At 40.0% G+C, this 21,068-nt stretch overlaps 1 protein-coding gene across 2 annotated transcripts in view; it reads left to right on the top strand.

The window, feature by feature from the left end:
* The window catches only part of LOC135219537 (vam6/Vps39-like protein), a 405,404-nt gene extending 384,713 nt beyond the window's left edge, over positions 1-20,691 (top strand). For both annotated transcript variants that reach the window (XM_064256380.1, XM_064256379.1), the window contains exon 19: positions 16,164-20,691. In XM_064256380.1, the coding sequence (XP_064112450.1) occupies positions 16,164-16,224 (61 nt within the window). In that variant the 3' untranslated portion in view covers positions 16,225-20,691. The remainder of the gene's footprint in view (positions 1-16,163) is intronic.
* Positions 20,692-21,068: the final 377 nt, after the last annotated feature.

Below are 21,068 nucleotides of genomic sequence, written 5' to 3'. Positions count from 1 at the left end.
GGTCACTGGCTTGTCTATTATAATGCTTAGCGAATACTGCATCATGCTTTGCCAATACTGCATCTGAATTTTTCAAAGATCAGGCAACTCCCCTCTATCTCTTGACAGATCTGTGAAGTTGCACAAAAATTATAAGTACGTATGGGAGTTCAGGGTTTTGATTGAGTTGTTTGGTTGAACTGCTTAACCCTTAATGGATGGGCTAAATGTATTTTAAGCACACCCCCAGACAGGGCAAACTTTAAGATTGGCCAATTAAAAAAAAAAAAAAAAAAAAATGAAAAGAGGGAGATATGCAAGTGCACAAGGTGTAAAATTTGTCAAAAAGTGAATGTTTACAACCCTGTGCAGGGCCTCGTTTCCAAGATATGTAAATTTGACCAAGTTATACATGTTTTTTTTTTATTTATTTTATTTTGTAAAATTACAATTACAGCTAACACAGTATCATAACAGATAAGAACTCAAATCAGTAACAAATTCCGAGTACTACGTATATTTATTGTGAAATATTTACTACAAGATTTACTGAGATGGGGATATGCAGTAACTTTTTGTGAGGTGTACATGTTTTTTCTAATAATTCTTTGGACTTTTGTTTGCAAAATTACAGTTATAACTGACATACAATCATGAATGATAAGAACTAATATCAGTAGCAACCCCTGGATATATTTATGAGCAAATAAATAAAAAGATATCAAGTCTTAAGGAATGCTAAATTCATCCACGTTGTATGGTGCATAATATTGATACTCATGAGTTAGCCAGTCCATCACTCAAAACCTGTTATAGATACAGTGGTACCTAGAGATACGAAAGGCTCAACTTACGAAAAACTCGAGATCTGAAACCCAATGCGAAAAATTTAATGGCTCTACATACGAAAAGTTTTCAAGATACGAAATGTTTCTGAAAGTCCGAGATTCACCCGGATAACAATTTTGAAACTCGCGCCGCCCGCCGCCATCTTAGTACTAGTAGACTCGCCACCATCCTCCTGCTCTCCCATTGGTTCCTGATGCTAGTCACCGCCATGAGATCCTTCTCTCCTATTGGACAGCATCCCTCCCATCATGCATCTTATACGTACGTGGTGGCGTACCTATCTCGGCCTCTTCGTACCAACATCTTTATCATACGCACGCGGCATTCGTTCGGTCCAATGATTTCGTTTAGTAACGTAAATTCGTTAGTGATTTCGTTGTGCTACTTTATCGTGTTGTGTGAGAACCTAATTAGTATACGTACTACATAACTTAATTACGTACAGTATAGTCATGGGTCCCAAGAAATTTGCTGAAGTTCACAGAAAGAAGAGAATGCTTTCTATGGAGACAAAAATGGAGATAATAAAAAATGATGAAGCTGGGCTTGTGGGTTGGAGTGTGATCGCTAAGGAATACGGCCGAAATCCGCCACGATAGGCACCTCCTTAACAGAAGGAAGCCCATCAAAGCAGCTACACCTTCCAAAGGGCGTGACTATTTTGTCCAACAAGAGGAGCCATGTGCAGAAATGAAAGCTGGCTTCTTGTATGGATTGAGGACAAAGAAATTGATGGCGATACGATAACCGAGACGCCAATCTGCCAGAAGGCCAGCGCTATTTTCGGCGATTTGATTGCCCAAGCCGAAGACGACGGCGGAGAGGGGACATCAACGGCAACCCCAGAGTTCAAGACTTCTCATGGATGGTTCAAAAAATTCCGTAAACAGACTGGCATCCATTCAGTGGTGAAGACATTGAAATTACGTAAAGTATAAAAAAGTAAAAAGAAATGTAAAAATTAAAAAAATAATAATAAATTTTATTTTAAGTTTTTTGTAAAGTTAAGTGTTACAGTTTTGTTAATGTGTTTTGTAAAGTTTAGTTTGTTTTTCTGACATTTTTTTATGTGTTTCGTAAAGTTAAGTGTACGCATCTGCCGTTTGTCCTCCTCCTCTGTCGCCACTTTCGGAGATAGCCTCACTCGAAAGGTAAGCTTCCACATTTTACGTACAGTATTTCTTGTATACCATGTACACTAATACACTTTATTTACAGGTTATTTTGCATTTTGTTATTAATTTAGGTATTGAATGGTCCAAATTGTTGTAGTATTTCATTGTTTATAGGTCAATTTAGCTTTATTATGAAATTTACTGGGGTGATTTTGGAGGGCTTGGAACGGATTAGCCATTTTACATGTAAAATGTGGTCCAAGATACGAAAATCTCATGATACGAAGGGCGCCTCGGAACGGATTAATTTCGCATCTCGAGGTACTACTGTACTCATATGATGATGCCTGTCCATTAAGGGTTAATAATAAAATAATAAATAATAATAACAATAATCTGTTGTCTGCATGGCCAATTTCTACTCATGCCCATCAGATTGAGAACTGTCAAGTTCTGTATCACAGTCATTGCCTTGATTTGAACTGAATATGGAATTTAAGCCAAAGGCCAAGCACTGGGACCTATGAGGTCATTCAGCGCTGAAACGGAAAGTGACAGTAAAAGGGTTGATAGGTGTAGCAGAAGGAAAACCTTGCAGTTGCACTATGAAACAATTGTTAGTAGAGGGTGAAAAGTAAGATGGAAGAAGAATATGAAAGGAGGTACAGTAAAAGGAACATAAGGGGTTGCAGCTAAGGGCCAAAAGCACACTGCAAAGAGCTTTAAGTAATGCCTACAGTGCACTACATGAGATGCACTGATGGCACTACTCCCCTACAGGCCACAGTCATTGTCATGCTGGTAAAAAGGCCAAAGAACCTAGTATTGGCTCTCCTTACCAGGCTTCTACAGTCATATTTTCATCCTCAAAAAAGCATCAGTTTTCTTTATCTTTTCATCCTTACAATCTTGGAAAAAACTCCCGCTTCAATTGACCTTCAAGATACACTGATTGATGGAATACAGAATTTAGGCTAAAGGCCAAGTACTGGGACGTATGAGGTCATTCAGTGTTTAAGTGGAAATTGACAGTAAAAGGTCTGAAAGGTATAACAGGAGGAAAACCTCGCAGTTGCACAATGAATCAATTGTTAGGAGAGGTTGGAAAGTAAGATGGAAGAAAGAGAATGTGAAAGGATGTACTGTAAAAGGAATGAAAGGGTTAAGGCTAGGGGCTGGAGCATGCAGCAAAGAATCTTTTCTGGGTTTGACCTATGTCTGCCGGTGAAAGTACCTGTAGCTCACCTTTCTAAGTATAAATAGATCCTAAATATACTAGAGAAAAAAGCTAGCATGGAATGCTGAAGTTACTACCTTCAGCTCGATCACCCAAGGGCGTCGGCATAAGCACAGGGGTGAGTGGAAGCCACTACCACAGGACTTCTGCCAATTAGAGGATTCCTTTCAAAGTCCCTCCCACGGTGAGAGCCGTTACAAAGACTACCCCTTCTTCTACCTTCCGCTCGTTACTACTACTACCCACGCCCGGCATCTTCATTCCTGTAATTAGCTCCTGTGTGTGCGCACGTGTCTTCGCTGCTCCCTTTGTGCCTTATTTTGCCGAAGCTGTGTCTGCTGCAGAGCTCCCTGCTTCTTCATCCAAGTTGAGTATTCCATTTTGCGTTTTCATAATTCGTGTGGTTATGATGCATTCCGTTTTAGCCATTTGGTCCCTTAGTTTTCGCGAACTGGGGTGTCGCTATTTCATCCGCCATTTTGGGTGCATCATCAGACGAGTGCATTATTTATCCTTAGTTATCTCTTTTTATTTATGTTTTCAATCACAGTTATAGTTACCGTTTTTCATATCCCATGCCTTTTATTTCTCCAGCCGGATCTGGAGTTCGGATTTTATGGTTCTTATTTATACGACGTAGGCCCTAACACGCTCCTGACGTCCTCTGGGGTACTTAATTTATTGTTTATTTCATGCTCTAGCCTTTGGCTTCGCCTCAGCCCCTCAGGAGCATGTTCGCTCCCCTTCATTTGTATTCCTTATCATTTATTGTATATGTGCGTAATATTTTGGGCTTCCAGTTAGCCTATCGTACTCTAGCATTGTAGAGAGAGCGAGTCCTCACTCTCTCTCTGGCGATGTTATGCATGCATGCGTTACTGTTTTCAATGTGAACCAGATATGTACTTGATTTTATGCACGTTTATGATTTTCATATCACTGTGAGGTTGGAAGTTTTGCGTTCCTTCCCTGGCTTACCCGACCAGGCCTAGGCAAGGTTTTGGAAGGTAGGCCAGGTGCCCCTACCCCGCTACCTCATAGGCCCTCCTTCTCTCCCCCTGTCTGCGCTATGGTGCTCGCGGGGAGGACATCAAGGATAGAGAGTTTCTCTCTTGTCATGTTGTTGGACCTATCCTCCCTACCTGACCAGGTCGAAATTTCGACTTTTGGAGGGTTTGGTTGAGTACCCACCGTCCACGTCATGACGTCCTTGGAGGCCTATCTAGCCTACCTGACCGGATCGGAGCGATCTCGGAGGGTTAGGCTAGATCCATGCTGGGTATACCCTTTGCGCCTTATGACCCTCCTTGCAACTCTTCCATGATGCCTCATTATTGTATTGTATTGTTATTATGTGATGGATTGGTCTGTGTATCGCCTTGACCTGGTCTCCTTTAGGGTACCAGTTGGCCTGCCACCTCCTGCCCCTTTAGTAGTAGGCTATGACTTTCCGTTAGATGGTGATCACCGATCGGTCGCTGTTTCCAATCATGACTGGCCACCCCATGTGGGGCCAGTCGGCCTATTGCCCCCTGCCTTTAGTAGTAGGCTATACAGCTTCCAGTAGGTGCTTATCTCTGATCGGGCACTATAGTCAAGCGATCTCGACCAACCACCCCACACATACAACCCCCCCCTCCCGAACACCCCAGCATCGGCTCTGCCTGGCGCTGTCTAGTAGCTCGCGGTACTAGTAATCCTACCGATGAACGACCGCTAGAGCATTTCTTACCAGGTGGGAGAGGGAGGGGTTGGAGGGAAATGGTTACTGGTATTATATGTAATCTCTTTTTATGTCTCCGGGCCTGTAGCTCCGCCGGCTTGGTGGGGGTCTGCCATCACACCAGCCAGCGGGCTGCGCACCGGATCGTACATTTCTACTGCTCCGCCGCTCAGTTGTCCCTTCTCCCTGTTGTCTCCGCCTCCCCACTCAAGTGAGGATGGATTCGGGCTCAGAGTTGCGTTTCTAGCTATCTTAGAATTGCTCCCCCCCCCCCCCCCCTCTCAATGCATTCAGGTTCAGGTCTAGGTTTTACCTTTTCCCCTGTTCCGCTCGTATCAGCCCGTCTCCGCCGGCAGTACTTTATTACAACGGGATTATGAGACTCCGGAGTAGGCCAAGCCCTTAAGAGATTACTCCACATTACCAGATATGTTATAAATTCGTTTAAAAACTTTGTAGGTATATCTCCAGACCCTTAGGGTTCCGACGTAGTGTGACTCACCATCACACTTGCCACCGGAGTTTATCATACCAGGTTTAAGCAGCTCAGCTCAGTTTTCTGACTTCAGTTCGACCGGACTAGGGATTAGGTCTTTCCTTCTCCTCGGTCCGGTTCGTCTCAGACCCCATACACTGGGTTTATCTTTACCCTCCCGAAGACGGAATCCAGAGCAGGCGGAAACACCCAGAGCTTTTTTCCTTTTATTTCATTCAGTGAGTTGAAGTCATTTAGTGAGTAAGTCATGAACCAATATCTAGGTTAAGATGCATGCTCCCGCTGGAGTTAACTCCGGTGCTTTGCGTATACAGTGTTCCCCCCGTATTCGCGGGGATGTGTACCAGACACCCCCGCGAATAGTTAAAACCACCACTAAAAATCCTTATAACTGCCTATCTTGAAAGTTCAGATGTCAAATGTATACCTTTAATAACATCCTACTTCAAATATACCTAAAATTACTAACCTATTACTGCATTAATCTCTGAGGTTATATATTAAAATCATTTTAAAGTCATCTTAAACATTTTACCATTAAAAATATATACCTACAGCAAATACAGCGAAATAGAGATAGAGAGAGAGAGAGAGAGAGAGAGAGGAGAGGAGAGAGAGAGACCGAGAGAGAGAGAGAGGAGAGACCAATGAATGGCAACATCATATATTGACCCTCAAGAGTGAAATTATGAATTATTTCTGAGAGAGAGAGAGAGAGAGAGAGAGTGAGAGAGAGAGAGAGAGAATAACTCCTAGACTCCGCTTCTCCCCTCCACCAATTCGTATATCAAACTCATTTACTCCCCTGCCACTGTTCCTCCAAGTGGATAAAACGACTGGGAATCGCTATTTTTAATTAATCTTATTAATATTTGAAAATTAGTTAAAAGGAAGGTAAATCATTTATTTACGCTACAAAACAAATAAACAATATACGGAGAGGAGAGAGAGAGAGAGAGAGAGAGAGAGAGAGAGAGAGAGAGGAGAGAGAGAGAGAGATGATGATGTTACTGTATAATCTCATTAAACGTAATATTATTTGTAAACTAGTACTGTATATTATTTTACCACCTAAAATGTAGTAAGGTCCTTAAAGATATACTTATACATAAAACTTCAGCCCAAAACAGAGGGTCGAGAGTTACCACTAGTGCATGCTAGTATTCTGTGTGGAGAGAGAGAGAGAGAGAGAGAGAGAGAGAAGAGAGAGAGAGAGAGAGAGAGAGGAAAGGGGGGGGGGTTGTCCTTATTTAAAAGAGTGAAATGGCAATAGATTATTGTACTTTCCTTTTAAACTATCTTATCATATTGATTTTGATTTTGAGATTAGTATATTTATTATTATTATTATTTATGCAAAAAATAGTAATAAACATACACATGTACCATAGAAATGATCTCCATATCCATGAAAAGAGAAAGAGAGAGAGAATTTTCAACAATGATCCGTAGATGGCAACACACAGATGGCAACACGCTCCACACTGGATTTGACAGTGGAACCCAGCCAACCAAGCTGGCTACATGTTCAAAAAACAAGACACGGGGGTAAAATGCATTTTCTTTTATTCTTACATCTTTTTATTTATAAACTAAAATCTTGCTAATTCACTTAAGATTTTATTTAATGAATTTTATTTTTTATTATTTGCTGTTTACATTTTAAATGATATTTGAAAATTAGTAAATCATCATCCAAAAAACATACATTTGCTTAGGGGGCGGCCGGCTAATGCCCTTTTTTTAAGGACAGGACTTTGATATTCATACCACTTAATAAAGTGACTTGGGACTCTCCAAACCGCATATGATTTTTGCTCTGACCTTCGGTTTTTGTGACGCCAGGGCGAATTTATCCCGAAAATAAACCATTTTCAAATTCTATCTCCTCCCTTGATATTTAATATTAAGACCTGGGATTTACTACCATATATGACCTGATGTAGACCTCAATTTGAATGGAGAGTTTTTTTCTAAAGTCATTTTTTTTTGCAAGATATGAATTTTTTCAATATGGTAAAAAAAAATAAAACCCTATAATCAGGAGAAAAAAATTTTATAAAAAAAATTACGAAAACAAAAAATTGGAAAAAAGGGCTCTATTTGATTGTTCTATAATGTTTTCTTTTGAGTTTATATACCAAATTCCAATGTTATAGCTTTAAAACTAAGTGAGAGATAGATTTTGAAGGTCAATAAGTATAGTTTTGAGATACGGGCGTTCAAGTTTTCATTTTCCGTATTTCTATAAAGACAATGTTAATAAATAATGATTATTATGAATGTATATTTCTTTTTTTGTGTATTAATAAACCAAAACTATTTTTATTTATCATAATTTAATCATAAATGATGATTCCCTTTGCTCATATATCGCAGCCTGGGGCATGCTTGAGGCAAGATGGGGCACTCCTTCCTACGCAATTCTCTCTCTCCCCTTCACTAACTCGGCTTTATACAGCGAATTTTCTTTTTCTGTATGTTAGGAGATGTTTTCTTGTATTTTCCCTGGTATGATGAAATTCTTGCCCGGAACAAAGATAAACAAACGTAATGCAAGAGAATTGCAAGAGGTGAAACTCGAAGCGTACTCTTTTTTTTTACAAAGACAATTTAATAAATCATGATTTATTTATGAATTTCATCCATTTTGGTTTTAAAAACACCAAAAACTTTGTTATTTTATTCAGAAATGAAGATCTCTTTGCTCAAGATCGTAGCCTTGGTGCACAGTGAGACGTGTGCTGTCAAGCAAGACTGGGGGCGTTTTACTAAGCAACCCTCCCCTCTCTTTTCACTAACTACGCATATATTTATGATATTCTGTAATAATACTGAGCGATTTTTCTTCGTCTGTATGTTAGCGAGTGTTTTTCCTTGTCTTTTCCTCATTGGCATGATGAAATTCTTGCCGAAACTATACATAAACATTAAGTAAAAAGCAGGCGTATGTCAGAGGTGAAATGGAACGTGTAGACTACTCGAAGTCTGTGATCGCACTAAATGGACTTGGTAGCTGAGCCTGGTCTCCTTCTCGACTCGGGGAATGTCTACAGATGCCATTTTCTCCCAATTTTTTTTTCTTTGGACAATAATTATCAAAATTTAGATAATAGAGGAAATATTGCACTTTTCTTGTTACGGATCACTGTTTTCTTAGGCTTATTGAGTTATATAAACTAATTACCCTGTAACTACGAAAGTATATTCTAAGTATAAAACGTATTCTCATTGCCATATGAAGGCTTTTTCCATGAAATTTTTTCAATGACGGCATTTGGTTTTTCCGTATTTACCCTCCATTATAAAGGGGTTCCGGCCGGCCCCCTTAGAGGAGAGAGAAGAGGAGAGAGAGAGAAGAAAGAGAGAGAGAAGAAGAGAGGAGAGAAGAAGATTTCTTTAATACTTTGTTAAAATACTTTTCACATATGTTTTGTAATTACAGTTTATTATTATTAATTATTCCCATTTTATTATTAGTTAGAGATTTAATAAACATTATACACATTAAAATGTACCATCTCTCATCCCCCAGTAAAAGAGAGAGAGAGAGAGAGAGAGAGAGAGAGAGAGAGAGAGAGAGAGAGAGAGAGAGAGAGAGAGACCTGGAGTTCGAAAGAACTAAAATCTTACTAACTCACTGTAGTATTTTCTTTATTGAAGTGATTGCTCTTTACATTAATATTGATATTTGAAAATTAGTAAATCACTTATCATACAAAAAGCATACATCTCTGTAAGAGAGAGAGAAGAGAGAGTAGAGAGAGAGAAGAGAGAGAGAGAGGAGAGAGAGAGAGAATTTTTAGTTATTATGTGATATCATTTAATCTTATTAATATTGATCAAAACTGTATTAGTAAAGTTTAATATTTTAAAATTAGTAAATAATTTTTGTATCATAAAAATGTATTTAGGCATGAAAATAACATCAAAATACACGAATTAGTGATTACTTATCGTCGGAAAATCCCGCGAATAGGCGAATTCACCGCAAATAATGGGTAGATATGGTCCAGAGAAAAATCCGCGAATCCGGAGAATGCGAATACGGGGGGCCTACTGTAATACTCATGTAAATTTTCAACTTACAGATGGTCCGTTGCCAAGCTGAAGTGTGCTCCGCTATCCTCATCAAGCCCTATGGCCATGTAGTCTGTAGGTCGCACACCAACTGCGCCGTCCAACTTGAGGACTACATGGTCTGGCACCCCGATGCTTGTACAGTGTGTTATGAGATGGTGTCCATCAGAGACCACCTCGTCATTCTTGTGAAATTTCTGTTTACGACAACTTATGAAATTTCTTTCATATACTATTCCCCGGATGGGATGTTAATTTGATTCCCTTTTTTACAGGCTAGCTTGGCCCTCCGGCAGGAAACCAAAGCGTCTCTCAAGTGCTGGGTCGGGGGTTTTGGCAGGAACGCCTCAGCGGGACAACCCTACGTCTTATCGGAGGACCTGTGCTCCCTTTTATACCCGGGAGCCATGGTTACGACGGCTGTTCCTGCGGAGATCGCGAACCCGATCATCGAGAACATCCGGCTGGAGACGTTGCCCCTCCCAGAGGACCAAGATTGCGACCTGGTGGCGGCCATCAGCCTCCACCGTGAACCGATGGCCACCGAGGAGGAGGTAGGTAGGGAGGTAAGTGAGGCAGGTAGTCTCCCCTTTAGCCCCACTCCTTCTTCTTCCTCCTCCTTCCAGGGCTTCACTAAGTCCGCCCCCACTTGGGATAGATCGGCTTTATTGGTCATTCCCAAGGTCAAAACAGTAAAGCCGAGATCCCTTCCAAAGGGATCCAAACCTGCTCCGGCAGGTGCGACTAAGTCGTCCTCGGCCCCCAAGCCGTCGACCTCTACTGCTAAGTCACCCTCTTTCAAAGCTTCTCCCCCTCCTAAGGGGTCGAGAGCCAAGTCCTCCAGATCCAAGCCGACGGAGTCCGGCTTTGATCAGGAGGCATTCGCTAACCTTCTAATGTCGAAGGTTAGAGAAGTAGTTGATGATAGGCTTGAGTCGATGTCGACACGACTCGCTTCGGGCCTAGAGACCTTGGGCCAAACAATATCGTCCCTGACCGAGAGGATCAGAGCCCAGGAGGAATTGATGACAGGAATCCTCCAGTCCGGGACCACGGCACAGACCGTGACAGTTCCGGACGCATCAAAGCTTCCGCCATTTGATAATAACAACCCGTGGCGGTTAGCGTTGCATGCCCCGTTTTCAGATGGGAAGCTGACGATAGAAGGTTACGGAACCCGACTGGTAGAGGACTTAGAGTTCTTCCCGGAGGGTCTCCAATTTCCATTTCCGGGATATGTTAGAATAGCGGAAGACGCGCTAGTCAGGGTAGACAAGGTCCCGAAAGAGACTGTGATCTACCCTAGGGACCAGGCCCAAGCTGTATGGGTTCGCACCCTTACAGAGTGGGAATGTGTGAACACGAAGTTGACTCCCCATAAAGGTAGCTTCACGATGTTTGTGACCCCGGAAGGAGTTCCGTCGCCCTGTACATCCAAAGTGGCGGAACTAACTATGCAAGCGGTGGCGGAGGATAAACCCTTACCAGTTCTAAAAGAGACTGAGGCTACCTCCTTACTCTTCCCCGCAGATGTGGAGTTTTGGAATGACGTTCCGGCTATGTTTACGGTAGGTAAACTCGACCCAGAGTGCGCCTCCACCCTGCTTGCAGAGAAGCTACCCAGGATTCCGGACCACTTGGTCAAGGCGGAATTCGAGCGAGAAGTAGATTGGGCAGGTCGATCAACTCATTCACCTCGGCGGAGTTGATCGCTACGACCTTCACTGACGAACACCTGTTCTGGGTCCACACGAAGTCTCTCTTACAGACCTTCCAGGCAGACCTGTATGATTTTATTGTGGCGAGACGAGCCTGCAGGAAGCACGTCCTTGCTAATGCTTCCATAAGACATGAGCCAAACAAGCTGATAGTCTTCAATCTGGGGCGAAAACCTGTTCCCGAAAGACGAGGTCAACAATGTCTTCCATGAGGCGGCCAGAGCCAACCAGAGTCTCAGGGTCCGTTGGGGACTTCCTTTCAAAAGGAAGTTTGATACCCCCGGACCCCAATCCAGACCTAGGAAGAGGCCAAGGAAATTCCATCCTTACCAGCCCTCTCATCCTCAGGCGGTGGTTCAAGCGGTCCTGGTCTCCCAGGTCGGTAAGCCTTCGACATCAAAGGCTCAACCGCAGCAGCAGTATGTTCTGGTGCAAACTTCGCCAGCTCAGCAACCCTCATCCTCAACAGCCTTGGTAGTTTCCCCTGCCTTCAACCCCTCCTACGAGTCACGAGGAGCATTTCACAGCTACAGTAGGCCTGCCGGAAGTAGCAGAGCCAGAGGTGGCGCCCGGCAGCTAGGTGGATCTAGAGGCAGGGGCTTCAGAGGAGGTAGAGGAAGCAGACCTGCAGTCAACCAGCGAGAGTCCACAGGTGGGAGGGAGATTATCTCTCTTCCGGAACCATTGGACCTTCACTCCATGGGCCCACAGCATTGTTTTGAAAGGTCTAGGGTGGAAATGGGAGAAAGGGCCTCCTCTACCAATCAGTTTTCACCAGACTCCGACAACGGACCTTCAAGACTATGCCAAAGATCTCCTACGGAAGAAGGCTATAAAGAAAAGTCAAACGCCTAAAGTTTCAAGGACGTCTGTTCAGTGTGCCAAAAAAGGACTCGGACAAAAGAAGAGTGATTCTGGACTTGTCCCGTCTCAACTCATACATTCAATGCGACATATTTTGCATGCTGACTGTCTCGCAGGTGCAGACCTTACTTCCCAGTGGGGCCGTCACCACCTCTATAGATCTTACAGACGCTTACTATCATGTGCCGATAGCAAGAAATTTTTCTCCGTACCTAGGCTTCAAACTAGGAAAGCAGGCTTACTCATTCAGAGTCATGCCATTCGGGCTCAACAGAGCGCCCAGGATATTCACCAAATTAGGAGAGACGATAGTTCAAGAGCTAAGAACTCGAGGGGTAATGTTAGTAGCTTACCTAGACGACTGGCTCATCTGGGCAGCCAGCGACGACGAGTGTCTCAAAGCAACAGCCAAAGTGATAGAATTCTTGGAATATCTGGGTTTCCAGATAAACAAAGAAAAATCTCGGCTCATTCCGGCTTCCCGCTTACAATGGCTGGGAATCCAATGGGATCTAAACAAGCACAAACTATCTCTCCCATCCAAGAAGGTCAGGGAGATAGCGAAGGCTACGAGACAGTTCCTCAAGAACAAAAAGGCTTCTCGTCGTACCCAAGAGAGAATCCTAGGCTCGCTACAGTTTGTCTCGATAATGGACATCCTGTTGAAAGCCAGACTGAAGGATATCAACAGAGTCTGGCAAAAGAGAGCCAACGTTAAATTCAGGGACAAGATCTCTATAATTCCACCGATATTAACGAAAAGACTCCTTCCATGGACGGAACGCTGGAACCTGTCCAAATCAGTACCACTGCAATTCCCTCTGCCGTCTCTAACAATCCACACGGATGCCTCTCTGAGCGGTTGGGGAGGTTACTCACAATACAAGAAAGTTCAAGGAACGTGGGCGGAGATGTTCCGCCAGTTCCACATCAATGTTCTAGAAGCGATGGCCATTTTCTTGACCCTAAAATGCCTGGTTCCAGCCAGAAACGTTCATATAAGGTTAGTCTCGGACAGCTCAGTAGTAGTCCATTGCATAAACAGAGGAGGCTCCAGGTCGAGCAAAATAAATCACGTAATGATTGCAATTTTCTTGTTAGCAATGAAAAACCATTGGCACCTGTCAGCCACTCACCTGGCAGGAGTAAGGAATGTCATCGCAGACTCACTATCCAGGACAACTCCACTGGAGTCAGAGTGGTCCCTGGACATGAAGTCATTCCGCTGGATTTGCAATCAAATCCCGGGCCTTCAAGTAGACCTATTCGCCACAGAATCCAATCACAAACTCCCATGTTACGTGGCTCCCAACCTGGCCCCTCTAGCTTACGCCACAGATGCGATGTCCATAGACTGGAACAGTTGGCAGAAGATTTACCTGTTTCCGCCAGTGAATCTTCTGATAAAAGTCCTGCACAAGCTGAGATCTTTCACAGGACAGGTAGCATTGGTTGCACCCAACTGGTCAAAGAGCAACTGGTTTCCTCTTCTGCTAGAATTGAATCTCCGGCCCAAACGGATCCCCTGTCCAGAACTGACTCAAGTAGTCCAAACTCGGACTATGTCAGCTTCCTCAAGAATTCTGAGTGCCCTAACTTTATGGAATTCATGAAGTTTGTGGCCCAAAAGGACGCTAGTATTGATCCACTAAACATCTTGTTTATAGAATCAGATAAAAGAGAGTCAATGCTCAGACAGTATGATTCAGCGGTGAAGAAATTGGCCGTCTTCCTAAAAGAATCTGATGCCCAAAACATGACCACGAATCTGGCAATTTCGTTCTTTAGAACTCTTTTTGAGAAAGGCCTAGCTGCTAGTACCATCACTACAATCAAATCTGCCCTAAGGAAGATTTTTCAGCTTGGCTTTAGTATTGATTTGTCAGATTCGTACTTCTTTTCAATCCTGCGAGCATGTGCCCGCCTGAGACCAGTAGACCGCCCTCATACAGTCTCCTGGTTTTTGAATGATGTACTTAAATTAGCCTCAGACACTGATAATGATTCATGCTCATATATAACCCTTCTCAGGAAAACTTTATTCTTAATGAGCCTGGCTTCAGGGCGCCAGAATATCTGAACTCTCGGCTCTCTCTAGAGACCCAAATCATGTTGAATTCCTTCCGTTGGGTGAAGTACTACTATCCCCGGATCGGAAATTCTTGGCTAAGAATGAGGACCCACAAAACAGATGGGCTCCGTGGAAAATTATTCCTCTTACACAAGACACATCATTGTGTCATGTCGGCACCCTTAAATCCTACCTGGCCAGGACTTCCAAAAAGTCTTCAGGTCCCCTTTTTATCAGATAGAAAGGTGGTACAATTTCCCTGAAAGGTATTAGACAACTAATCCTCTATTTTATTAAACAAGCCAACCCGAAGTCAGTTCCACACGTCCATGACATCCGAGCAGTGGCTACCTCGATTAACTATTTTCACAATATGAATTTTGAGGGCCTGAAGAAATATATGGGTTGGAAATCTCCGGCATTATTTAAACGTCACTATCTCAAAAACCTAGAGGCCCTTAAATTCTCAACAGTGGCTGCAGGGAGCATAGTCTCCCCCGAATGACCGAGCCATAAAAACTCTTTCTATTGCCCTTGTGTCAGTCCTTTTCTCCCTTGATTCTCTCTCCTTCCTACCTGCCTCGCTCGTATCCCCTACCAACCCTCCCTCTTCCGGGCCGGGCTGGTTTGTTTACCATTCCGTCACCGGACTTGTATATAACTGTGGGACCATCTTTGGTATCACTTAACTGTTTTGTATATTCATATTGCTTCAGATACCATTCCATTATATTGTTTCTTATTACTAGTTTTTAAGCCCTAGTTTTAATTAGTCAGATAAGTTGTCTGTTTTTATTACGGCTCATTAAATTTATTCTTTAGTGAAATTCAAGTTCCATTATCCCTTTTATGCATTTTGTCTGGTATCTTTTAAGCTTGTATGGCAATTCTCTGATACTTTTTCACTGGCAGACACAGGTCAAACCCAGAAAAGGGATTTTGACGAAGGAAAAATCTATTTCTGGGGGAAGACCTGTGTCGCCTGGTGAACCCGTCCCTCTCTCTCTTTTCCTGTTTCCCCACCCTATAGCCAATCCAAGCTTGGGTGTCTATTCCAGGAATGAAGATGGCAGGAGTGGGTAGTAGTAGTAGTAGCGAGCGGAAGGTGGAAGGGGTAGTCTTTGTAACGGCTCTCGCCATGGGAGGGACTTTGAAAGGAATCCTCTAATTAGGCAGAAGTCCTGTGGTAGTGGCTTCCACTCGCCCTGTGCTTATACCGACGCCCTTGGGTGATCGAGCTGAAGGTAGTAACTTCAGCATTCCATGCTAGCTTTTTTCTCTGGTATATTTAGGATCTATTTATACTTAGAAAGGTGAGCTACAGGTACTTTCACCGGGCGACACAGGTCTTCCCCCAGAAATAGATTTTTCCTTCGTCAAAATCCCTTAAGTAATGCCTACAGTACACTGACAGCACTAACCCTATGGGGAACAGTACATACTTGTTATTATTTTGTGTGTGTGTGGAAGGGACAAGTATATTCCTAATGAAGTGTCTTTCTTTTATCTCACTCCACAGCTTCTCAAGTTTCATTCCCAAAGAGTTTGGCTTCGAAGGAACTAGATTGTTTGGCTTATGGTATTAGACAGTACTCTTTTCATGTTCCTTTCAGTGAAGGTTTTCCTTGCACATCTTTGAAGTTCACATCAACTTTAACAAATCCTGTCTCATTTCTCCCCAGCAAACTACAGAAATACACAACTCACAAAAGAGAAATATTTTTGCCATTTCCCATCTCTTACTATTACCAAACTATTGTTATAATGAATAATCCATTTCCTAAATGATTCAGCTTTCTTTTCATTTTTGAAAGTTTAAATATTTTCTATAACAGTTCTTTTGAAATTCTTCTTCCTGTTACAGCCTATTACTTGCTGGTCATTGTGGTGCAATGTCTGTCTTGTGTTAGGAATCTGGACTAAAAATTGCAAAGGTGTAGGGAATAAGCCAGAATAGTACATCTCTTTTATTTGTACATTTATCTAACAGTCTAATGTATTTTGTTAAAATTTGTTCTATGTTCGTTTCAGGGCATTTGCATTGTACCCCAATGGTGATATCGTTCATTTTTCATGCCAAGATCAGCGGTAGCAAAGGTAAAGTGACATATGAGTGAAATTATATTTTATATCTTGCTGAAGTGTATTAAGCCTACATTTTGAGGTATGCAGAAATGTTTCCAGAAATTATTACAAGTCAAATTTATTCTTTCACTGCCATTTGTAGAATGCACTTTGGTCCACTAGTTATTTATTTTCAATTTTGAGCTGAAAGTGGGCAGTGAAAAATAGTATCCAGGTTCATGAACTACATCCTAAAAGTTTGATTGAAGGAAAAATGTTACCAGAGCTAGCTAGGTATGACATTCTGTTCAAAAGGTAAGTAATTAATTTCCATGCATTTATAAACTTACTTGTATGAATGTTTCATACTCCTGGTAGTTACTCTGTTAGTGATTGAATATATTGGGTTAGAAAATTCATGTCAGTATGACATTTACACCATGACAGTGTGTGGTTAATTCAACCATTTGCAATGGATGGAAATCAAAAGATGGACTTGACTAGCCCTATAAAATATTAATTACCCAGATGAAATTTAACCCAAAATGAGCACCCAAATTATGGGAACCAAGGTGATTGTGATTCATTAAAGCATTGTAAATCTGTTTCTCAAACAAATAAATATTCTATATTCTACTACCAGAAGTGCAATAAGACCTGAGTAATTGGCCTAGCATTTGATTTAGTTCTACTTCATTTAACTCCCATATATCATTTTTCTTTTTTTTTATTTGACAAATATTTTGCTCCATGATGCTTATTTCATATTAATTATACACAGTAAAAGTTTATTTTGGCTCTTTGTATGTATTATTTCTGAAAAGTAGTAAAAATAATGAGCTGTAATGAGCATGCTTCCTGAGCTTTGTGAGGGGATAAGTCTGATATCTTTAAACAAAAAAGCAAAATACCTTATTTTATACAATAGAGTCTCTATTCTTAGTCATAGAGGCTGACACTAGAATGATTTTGTGCCAAAAAATGAGGGTTTATTTGTTAGCATGAGGTTAAGCCCCTCTTGTATATACAGAAAATATACTTTTTTTAACAAATTATTTAGTACGATGTTTGTCATAGACTGAGAACTGAAATACAGGCAGACCCCAGTTATTGTGTGTGTGTGTGGGGGGGGGGTTCTGCTCTTGGCTAGGTGCTTATAAACGAAAATTGCTTAGTGGCACTGATAAGCAGTTAATGGTGCCCCTGTTAGGTATGTTATGACGCCATAACTCTATTATCGGCACCTTATGGCGCCAGTAACCGAAACTCGGCCCATTATGGCACCATAAGTTGCCAATTTTATGGCGCTAGTTTAGCGACGTAAAACTGGATTGCTGTTAACTGAGTCCGCCGATAACCGGGGACTGCCTGTACCGAAAATTAAGATATTGTCATAACTTATACAAATTAATTAGTCATTGCCTATTGGCTCTTTAAAGGCTAATGTGACACATTTTGATATTTAATGTTTGTATGGAAGTGTTAGAACCTGTGTTAACAAAATAATTAGTAGTACAGTACATTACTATAAATTTCAATGCCCAGCATCTTTTAAAACCGAGTCAGTTGTATCCCTCATATTTTGACAATTAACTTCAGACGTAAAAATAAGTTTAATTAAAGATATCCTTCGTTATCCAACTTGTAAGCATAATATTACACCCAATATATTTAATAAAATTAGAAATATTTTAAGTGTTTTTGTGAAGGAATTTGATACATAATAATTATTTTGTTTGCTGTCACTTTTACAGAAATTACAAGGAAACTTTACAATCTCTTGGTTCTCTTTACATGTACTACTAGAAATTTTTTTAAATATTTACAACTTTCATTTATACTGAAATTGATATAGGCATTGGCCCTCAGCATTTGAAATTGGGTTCATGCTATAGCCTGAAATATGTAGAATTGTAACTAAATGTCTAGTTTACAGTATTTGCCTATTTTTTTCTTTACCAGACCTTATAAACAAAGTGATATCATAATGCTTAGAAGGTTGATGTGCTGTTTTAATATATATTTACTGCTTCATATTTTTGTATATTAAAAGCAGTCATTCGCTTTTGATGTCAGTTATGATATGACTTGAAACATTGTTGTAGGGCTAGTTTTTACCTGCCTTAGATAAGAACTTACCACAGATCAATGATTAGTATGTACTTACAACTTTTGAGACTGTCAAAAAAGTATTTCCAAAAGTACTTTATTTTTTTATTTTTTTTGTAACTATTATCTGTATTGGTAATGCTTCATGCATGATTAGTGTGGAACATTAATTTCTTATTACTCAAGTTTTAATTTCGTTCAGCGATGTAGATATTGCTTCAATATGATCTTTTTCTTCTTGTTATGCATTGCTAAGGCTTTACCTTGTTTTAATAGGCATATATCATCTCCAGCAGTGGAACATATAGTCATTCAGAAACTGAAAACCTGTAAAATAATGTAACAGGTATTTATCTAAATCGGTTATTGTAAAACAAGAGTACAGGATTTAAAATTACAGGATAAATAGTTTTGTTGCTCTGTTCTGCCATTTGAAGTCTTCTTCGGTGTCGAATTAGGATCTAATACTTTTGTAAACAATACTTCATAGTAATTTCATTGCAGATGAATGTGTTTCAGTTACTGGGTATCTTGTTTAAGGTTACTGGAAATGTAATATCATTGAGACTATTCATTGTGTACTCAAAGAGATGAAGGTGTTGAGATAATTGAAGCTCTTTTTGCAAAATTAGTTGAAAGTTGTTACTAAAGTGTTGATTACTGATCCATGAGTCTTCTCTGAAGTTTTCCCAACAGAGCACATGATGAAATGAATGCAAGTTGGTGAAATGAAAGCATAATATTTACTGGTCAGTGATACTGAATGAAATCTAAATTTCAAATTTGTGGAACATTGCTATTAAAGAATTTTTTTATTTAGTTTTTTAATACCAAAGTACTTATGCTCTAAAATTTAAAATGTTCTGGGATAACAGATTAATTCCATTTTATAATTCTTAGATATTGCTCAGTACATGGGAAATGGAAATATGCAATTTATATATATATATATTTCTATGATAATAAATTACCAAAAAAATGAAACTAAAAAAATTACTGAAATGGATAGCTAAGATGGGGTAGGATATTAACTTACATAAATTATATTCCACCATCACATTCCTAAGGAGGACCAGTTCTAATTATGTATCCTTTATCTTTTAATCAGTTTGTGTTTTTGTAGTTGTTTTTAAGACCCAGGTTTATGTACATTGATTTATAAAAGTGATGACAGGCTCAATCATAATGGTTTACTCTTTTATTACATACTAATTTATCATATCCTATCATTTATGTACATTCAGGTTATAGTATTGAACCCATTTTTCTGTTACATTGGTTGTCTCATGTTAGGATAATTTTTTATGGAGTGATTAGGATTGTGAGATTTGAAATCAATTTTCTTAAGATGCTATTACCAGTGTTATTGTATTGTCAAAATAATTTTACAGTTTTCTGTGGGCTCTATACATGTGGGTATTGATCTCATGTATAACCTACCAAGATTATTTATAATTTAAAATGTCCTTGAGCATCTTTGAAGGTCTGTTTCTACAAAATATATCTCTTGAAGTAGGTGGAGTCTCTTTAGCCAAATTTTATGGAATATTGTAATTATAAGGCCATATTTTGAGCAAATCTCCTCAGGGAGGAAATTCTGAACTTTGATTTTAATTATTAAAGATTTCCCATCATAATTACTGATTAATATTCAAATTGAAATACATAGTCATCTTCTTGTACTAGTATTGCTATGCATTGTTTCATGAATTCTTTGACTGACAGCATTTATTATGTCAATATTTGTGTCATAAAATGGAAAGGTTTTGGGAGGATTTTGTCGCCTGGAGATATTTGCTGATATTATATGTGCCTTTTTTGCACCCAATAGTGCTTTCTGGAGGACGTTAATCAACACCTATTTTTATTTAATTTTTTGTATTACGTATAACAGTATATTCTTTATATGTTTTGAAAGGCATTTCCCTTTCTATAAATACTCTCTTAATAGATGCTGCTTATTTACATATGGCTCTATAATTTATTTTAAAGTGTGTCTTCTTATTATTTATTCACATTTCCCAAGCAATAGGTATAAATAATCTCTTGTTGTAATTGTTTTATAATTATTGTTTTGAATATTTGCAAACTTATATCATGCTAGCCATAAATATTTTACAGTTGCATAATGAATAAAGATAAAATTACAAAATAATATAATGGAATTGTTGTATGATACATATAGCTGCAATCATACAGAGAAATTCATCCATGATCTTATGAAGTTTTTAATAGGTTTTTATCATAATTGTTTCACATTTTCTTATGTTTTGATCTCTGTCCTATAATTACCTTTCATTCATCTTCATCATATCCTCCATGTCATGTCCATATCCATTGTAATCATGTTATGTACATTGTAGAGTAAATAAAGGAATTTTTGTAACTTTTTGTTTTATTAGTCATAAAATTTAGGTTACTAGTTTAGTTTTTCACAAGCATACTTAATATGACAAATTGTTAATCAAATTGTATTTTTCATAGCTAACAAATTTGAGGTCTTAACAATAGGATACATCTAGTGCTAGCTTTAAACCAGTTAGAAACAATCAATGATTGTATATGCAAGGAATCTGTGGCCTCTGGCATCAGATGCGTAGTTGAGGTGGAAGCACATCAAGAGAGTGCAATTGAATCCAGGAAACACGCCAGTCTTTCTTCCAACCCAGGATGAAACATAGGAAGAGCAGCCAGAGGTGGGCAATTAACACCAAGACCTCAGTTAAAGTATACAGTGGTCCCCCCATATTCACAGGGGATGCA

The sequence above is a fragment of the Macrobrachium nipponense genome, chromosome 1 (genome assembly GCF_015104395.2).
Source record: "Macrobrachium nipponense isolate FS-2020 chromosome 1, ASM1510439v2, whole genome shotgun sequence".
Taxonomy (NCBI): domain Eukaryota; kingdom Metazoa; phylum Arthropoda; class Malacostraca; order Decapoda; family Palaemonidae; genus Macrobrachium; species Macrobrachium nipponense.
This window is presented reverse-complemented; position numbering and strand designations above follow the sequence as displayed.